Raw genomic sequence first — 7,467 nt, 5'->3', positions numbered from 1 at the left:
GTTGTAACTTTTTTGTCTGGTGTACATTACAAGGATTTATTTTTTATTATGCAGAAATCACAATAAAGGGAAAAAAAGACTTTAAAAATGAACCTTTAGAGTTTCATCAAAAGAAAAATACAGTCTGACTAGGACGGTTTATTCAAGGTGTGGTCTATTCTGTGTTACTTTACAATGAATGAAGTCTGTCCCCTTCCCCGTGAATCTCCACCCTGTAAGTAGAGTGAATAGAGTAGGCAGGATCAGTTGGAGGGAGGAGAGCACTGTCACTGCCCCCTACTCACTATAAATTCCCAGCTCCGAGAACCTCTGAGTAGCCAGCAGCTCTGTGCCAGTGGTCTGTGTACACCTTTATCCACATTTAAACTGCAACCATGAGTTTCTCCAATGCTTCCTATGCCTCCCTTAGATCCAATCGCCCCTTTGCCTATGGCCCTCAGATGGTAGGTGGTTCCAGTGCTGCCAGTGTTCATGCTGGAGCAGGGGGCTCAGGCTCCCGGATCTCTGTGTCCAGGGGGGCTACAGTGGGCTCTGGATTCGGTGGTGGCTCTGGATTCAGTGGTGGCTCTGGTGCAGTATCATCTGGAATGGGCCTCCTCGGAGGTGTTCAGAATGAGAAGGAGACCATGCAAGACCTGAACGACCGACTGGCATCCTACTTGGAAAGGGTACGCAGCCTGGAATCAGTCAATCAAAAGCTGGAGCTGCAGATTCGCCAGCATATGGAAAAGAAAGGACCCACCAAGGACTGGGCTCCATACTTCAAAACTCTGGAGGAACTGCGGAAACAGGTGAGCAGCCCCTTAGTAATAAATATGTTATCCATTTCGCTTTATTGAATATTTATAGATAAATATATAAACTAAGGAAATGTAAATGTTTGAATTAAAAGGGAATAATTGATACATTTATTTTAAAATCACAATTATTTGTAAACATCTATGTACCAATGATTATTATTATTATTATATGCTATCAAGTATATTAAATAAGGTAAGGAGCAAGCTGGCAAGTAACTTGTATCAAGTAACCACTAGCTGGTTTGTTCTGATTGCATTACTCTGATAAAAGGTAACATCAAATTGGTTGCTGTGGATTATGGCACATTATTGCTTTTTGCGCTGATTTGTTAAAATAATGAGTTAAAGAAGTTATATACACTTGCTGTACAAGTTTACATAGATGCTGAAAGTTAATGCAACTGGTACATCATTTTGGGGTTTTTTTGGCACTGGTAACTGCATTTTTGTGGCTGAAACGACTTTTGTGCACAGACCTTCTCACTGGTTTATCTCATTCATACTGTGTGCCTTAGATGGGATATAACCAGTGTAACTGGAGTGCAGAAAATTCATAGGCAGTACCAGAAGAGTTAAAGCTACAAAAGGGGTGAGGGCATGATGGAGTTAAGCGGATTCTCTTCCTGGCAGCCCTGTGGAGCTGCAAACAAATCATTAGTGAAATACAGAACAGTACTCAAAGGATTTACGTCTGCAAAATACTTTAGGTTGTCTTGTAGAGCCTTTGTGTTCTAATTCCCTGACAATCGGTAATAGGTTATAACTGTGATATGTACTTGGTAGTTTATATAACAGACAGACAAGCTATTGTGTTCCACAGCTGTGGGACTACACGCCCCAGCAAACCTGCAGTGTGGTAGTACTACAACAATGATGCAAATATTTGTCAAGCTTGGACAAAATGTTATCATTCTTGGATAGGAGAAGTCATTGGGACTTCACAGCATACAGGATATTATAGTATTCCATGGAGGCTATTGATGTTTTACATTACAATTTACAAAACTAAAGCACATTTAGGATTATTTCATGAGCAAAGAGCAATAGGCACCCACAGCAACCAATCAAAACCATCTTTTTTCTACTCTGGCATGTGCTTACCGAATTCTCACTTGTCGTAAATTTGTGCCATGCATTGCTTAATGATAATAGTTATAATAGCAATCAATTAAGTAATAATAATGGCACTGAAATACAATGTACATCTGTGTGTATTTAGTACTAATCAGTCCATTTTATCTTTTAGGTATTTGATAGAACTCTGGACAACTCTCAGCTAGTCCTGCAGATTGACAATGCCCGCCTTGCTGCTGACGACTTCAGAGTAAAGTAAGTCTTCCGTTCTCTCTGAAGCTGAACATAGACGAGAAAGCTATCCCTTCCTGTATATAATTACACTCCCTAGCTTACAGGAATGATTTGTTAATATGTCACTGGTAAATTGGGCCATGCCAAGCCAGCATGAAATGTGCAGTCACAGCTGTGCAAAATTCCATCCGCTGTCAAAATAGAAAAGCAACAGGAGAATTTGAGGGAAATTTGACCTATGACCTGATCTCCTACTTTATTTTAACTCCAGGTATGAATCCGAGTATGCTATCCGCCTGTCTGTGGAGACCGATATCGGTGGATTGCGCAAAGTCATCGACGACACCAACATCTCCAGACTCAACTTGGAGAACGAGATCGAGTCCCTGAAGGAAGAACTGATCTTCCTTAAGAAGTCCCATGAAGATGTAAGTAAAGTTAAAAGATTAAAGGGGGATACATGTTGAATATTAAATTAAAAGGTGTCGCTAAACTTAAAGTTAACCATACAACAAGGGTACTAATATGTAAATGTATATTTATAATATGCAGATTTCCATTTTACACTCTCTGGGCCACTTTTCGGCAGCTTGTAGAAGGGAGGATATGCCCATCCTTTAATGCAATGGCCTACTACAATTCTTGCCTAATGGTGACAAGGAGTGCCTATATATAGCAGATCAGACTGATTGTAGGGAGGTTTTCAAACAGGATGGCTTGTCAATCCGCACCTGGCCACGCCTCTGTTGCAGCAACCTTCCCACTGTGAGCTGCAGTGTCCAGGAGGGGGAGCATGTGAAACACAAATTTAGGGGAATTTGGTTCACTCATATAGGAGCTTTTAGTTGTACTTACGTTTTTTTTCTCTGAACATTTGTATAAGAATTTTGATTAAAAACACGGCAGTTTATTGCTGACCCTGAAGTCATGCTACCCTATGCTCTGACCTAACTTGGTTTTCCATAAATGCAGGTCATCATAAGATCGTCTTTGTTATCAATAATGTGAATAATGGATTTACACAGATATGACCATCACATGTATGGCCAATTATGCTAACAACCCTGCAGTTTGGCACCTTACACATACTTAAGGGTGCACACAAGTTAGAAACCAACCAATCTAATTAACCATTTGTTTTTTGTCTTTGAAGGAGGTCAATGAAGTCCATGCCCAAATTGCTTCCTCTTCATTAACAGTAGAGGTAGATGCTCCCAAAACTCAAGACCTGGGCAAAGTCATGTCAGAAATCCGGGCACAATATGACACCATGGCACAGAAGAACCGTGAAGACGCAGAAAAATGGTACCAGGCAAAGGTATGGAAGTATCCAAGAAAGAAATAAGAAAAGATACTCATATTACTAATTCATTTACATTACATAAAAAGAACATTCCGTTTTGTTCTGGAGTTGCAATCAAAGGCATGTAAAAAATGTTGAGTATTTAAATTGCAAAGCAATGTGATAGCCATCTGGCATTAGGTCTGGTAAAGTAGAATGGGTTTTCTCTCTACAGGTGGAGGAGCACACCATGCAGGTCTCGCAGGATACAGAGGCACTTCGTTCCTCAAAGACAACAGTGACAGAGCTGCGTCGCAGTCTGCAGTCTCTGGAGATTGAGCTGGAAACGCTACGCAATCAGGTAACGTGATGTGGAGTGCCAACAGTCTTGTCAACAATGTATAATGTGCTCTGACTAATTATGAGCACTTTCAATCCACAGAAACAAAGCCTTGAAGGTTCTCTCAATGACACAGAAAATCGGTATGCTATGGAACTGGAGATACTTAGTGCCCAACTTCAGGCACTTGAGGGAGAGCTAACACAAGTACGCAATGACTGCCAGAGGCAACAACACGACTACCAGATTCTGCTTAACGCCAAGATAAGGCTAGAATCCGAAATCCAGACATACAGACGTCTCCTCGATGGAGACGATTTTAGGTAAATGTTTGATTATTTTAATTTAAATTTCTAATTATTCTTAAAAGGCTTCTGATTTTGCACCATTTATATTCACAAAAGTTTCAAAACTTGGAAAAACCTGACCAGTGATATACCATATATTGAAAGTCGGATTACAATGGTGATCACAAAGTGATTCAATGATTTAGCTGTATGCCAGCTATCCGTGTAATAATTTAATTCAGTCCTCAAGTATCTCGATCTGGATATTCATGTTTCTCTTTTTAATAGCTAAATTAGATGAGCCAATGTGTGAGCTATACTAATTCTTTAGGATAGTTCCAGTTGATTAAATGTGACAAATCTGAACACATGACCGCTAGAGAATGATTGTGTTCTGGTCTGTTATCACTCAATTAAATGACTTTTTCCTTTCTTTGCAGCCTCCAAGACGCCCTGTCAGCATCAAATGTATCAACCACACAGACAGTTAAAAAAGTCATCACAACGACACAGAGAATTATAGACGGAAAAGTTGTTTCAGAAAGCAATGACACACATGTCCTGGAGTCCTAAATGACACCACTTTTGCCTGGAAAGGATTTTCATGCCCAATGCATTTCAATGAATAAAGAATCCAGGTTTTGCATATCTTTGTGTATTGTCCTCTTTCTTAAATAAGATTGAAGCATAAGATATGTTTGGGTCGTGAATTTGGGTATTATCATTGTCCTTTGAGTATGAACAGCTCAGACCGGCCAGAGCCAGATAGATTTTTCCTGAGAAAGAAGTTTGGGTAGATATTAGTACATATTCATATAATCCTACAAGTACCAGAACACACAGTAATCCTTGCCCAATCCTGACAACAATGCACATTGGTACTCTCCTCCATTCATCCATAAATTAGTGATCGATCGGAACTAACTTGTAGGGGAAAATCTCCCACTGCCATAACAAGCGCTTATAACTGGCCATACACTGTTCGAATTTCCCACACAAAATTTATGTGTGGCCCCAAGGGCACCCATCCATTCGACAAGTCATTTTTTTCAAAGGAGCTGGGCCAAAAAGTGACTGATGCCAATCAGCTGCAGTCAACAGCAGCACCCACAGCTGTCAGAATACTATAGGCCAGCGGGATGATTTTCCCCCATCCACACTGCTTAGCGTGCATAGAGGAACCAACAGTGTATGGCCAGCTTAAGGCACTCATTCTTGTAAGGTGAATTTCAGAAACTCCCCACAATTGCAACTGATCCTTGAAATCTGGAGCATCACTTGCTTTATTGATCTTTGATCAGCTAAAGTTTATATGCAGCATACATTCTCTGTAAATGAAGCATAGATGTATTAAACTTTAATCCTATTTTTTGTTCCACTCCTATTGGAGATCAGCTCAAATGTAAAAAAATGAAATGAGTGTAAAGGTGCCCATACACTGCTCGATTCTCGTACGAGAATCGCGGGGAAATCCCGCGATCGTACGAGAATCGAGCAGTGTGAACGAAGACGTGCGACCGTTTCTACTGTACGGTCGCACGTCTTTTGTCTAAGGAGCACGCTAGAAAACCAGCCGAAAATCGTACGATTTTCGGCTGGTTAGAACGGTGCTCGGGAGACAAATGCCGAACGGGCCGGTGTGCGCACGCGCACACTGCCCGTTCAGCATTGCGGTCATCGCAAGCCAGCCCCACATGGCCAGTCATATAGCCACTTTGTGACGGGACGTACACTGTACGTCTCCCGTCACGAAGGGGTTAAGTACTTTACAACCATCGCAAGACTAAGGTCTTGCGATGGTTATAAATTGTATGGCCACCTTTAGGAGGCAGAGCAGAGATGATTAACTCATCATTATATCTGAGATCCCTCAAATATGCAAATGAAACAGCGTCATAGAGGAAGCAAACCGCAGCACTCAGATAACACCGGATCTCATCCACCTTCAGTGAAATTGGACATGAAACTCTTCTTGAAACACTGTCATATTTAAGCTCGATTCACACTGGGGTGGCTGTCCACGCAAATTCAGCTATACGAGTACGCCCGAAGCTGCTCCAAACAGAAAAAACAATGCACTTTGATGTGCATTGTTCAGACTATTGCGGAGACGGCTATATAATGGCCGCAAACGAGTGGAATCCGTGCAGTTGATTCACATACAGCATTTGCGTCCCGTGCGGTGTTCCACACAGAAAACCACGTGGGAAGAGCAAACGCGATATGTGAATGGAGGCTTAGTGTATATAACCCAACAACAAAAATGTAATCTATTGTAGCTTAACCTCCCTGGCGGTATGATTATTCAGGATTTTAGCATCCCAAAGCGGTACATTGTTTTTCATGGAAATTTGTTGTTTTATATTGTAGGCCCGTAATTCTTAGTAAATCTTAGGAATAACTCACCTTTAATATGTCCAAACAAGAGTCCAGTAGACATCCAGGTATGATAAAGTTTGAAACACGAAATAAAAAAAATATAATATAATAAATTATATTATAAATAAAAAAAATTATAATATAATAATTAAAAAAATGGTCCAGTAAATGGGAATTCTGGGGGCGCAGCCTGATCCGTACCACAGTCAATAGAGTACCAAGTTCGCACATCACTGAGCTCGGTCGCAGAATCGTCCGGTAGAAAAGTACGGTACTGCATGCCGTACTTTTTTTAAGCACACACCACCAGAATGCAGTAAAGTCAACTGTCACCACCCATGACAAGGCAAATGGCCTTGTCTTGCGTTGAGGCTGCGCTGGAAAACCGGCCAGCACAGCCCGAATGCATATGGTGCAAATGAGCCCTTCCGATTTTTGTTGAAATTAATTGGATTTATGGAAGACTTGGCATTAACTTTTCTGGCTGCATACTTCATACAGGTCAGAGACTAAGAAAGCATTTAAGCAGTCTGGATCCGCATGGCAACCAAGCTACAAGCATTTTCATTACAACACCAGCAATACCTCTCATAGCACATTTCCTTGAAGGTCATCTTATTTTAGCCTATGTTAATACAAAACATGCTATACGAGTGCCATGGAGAACATGGAGCTAGCCAGGAACCTATGCTTAGCACCTCTATTAGACACAAGGCCAATGAATGAAGATGAGTGGACTTGGGTTTCTGAGGTTCGCTGTCTTGCTATGATGATTATTATGATTGTGAAAATGTTTAATCTCCATGTTTTTTTTAACAATGTGGAAATACAGCAAGAGACTCTACACTCTGTAAAGAGAATACAGTTGAAAACTGTGAAGATCTCCACTCAAAAGATACTGAGAATTTTAGGAATCCTGTGGATCAATCAGACCACCAATGTCCAGCCAAAACTGGAGACATTCTTACACATCTAAGCAATAGTAACTTGTCTATATGAACAACTACGTTGTATAAAGCAAATGTTTTCATGTGATATATATATATATATATATATATATATTATATACGC

General features: G+C 40.7%; 1 protein-coding gene across 1 annotated transcript; it reads left to right on the top strand.

Annotated features, from left to right (window-relative positions):
- Window positions 1-296: 296 nt before the first annotated feature.
- On the top strand, window positions 297-4,607 carry KRT18 (keratin 18). The gene is made up of 7 exons (XM_018567467.1): window positions 297-791; window positions 2,047-2,129; window positions 2,380-2,536; window positions 3,262-3,426; window positions 3,626-3,751; window positions 3,833-4,053; window positions 4,458-4,607. Exons 1-7 carry the CDS (start codon window positions 375-377, stop codon window positions 4,588-4,590), a joined length of 1,302 nt encoding a protein of 433 aa, XP_018422969.1. The 5' UTR covers window positions 297-374; the 3' UTR covers window positions 4,591-4,607.
- Window positions 4,608-7,467: the final 2,860 nt, after the last annotated feature.

Source organism: Nanorana parkeri, unplaced genomic scaffold (assembly GCF_000935625.1).
Source record: "Nanorana parkeri isolate BGI_ZX_2015 unplaced genomic scaffold, ASM93562v1 scaffold1053, whole genome shotgun sequence".
NCBI classification, from domain to species: Eukaryota; Metazoa; Chordata; class Amphibia; order Anura; family Dicroglossidae; genus Nanorana; species Nanorana parkeri.
This window is presented reverse-complemented; position numbering and strand designations above follow the sequence as displayed.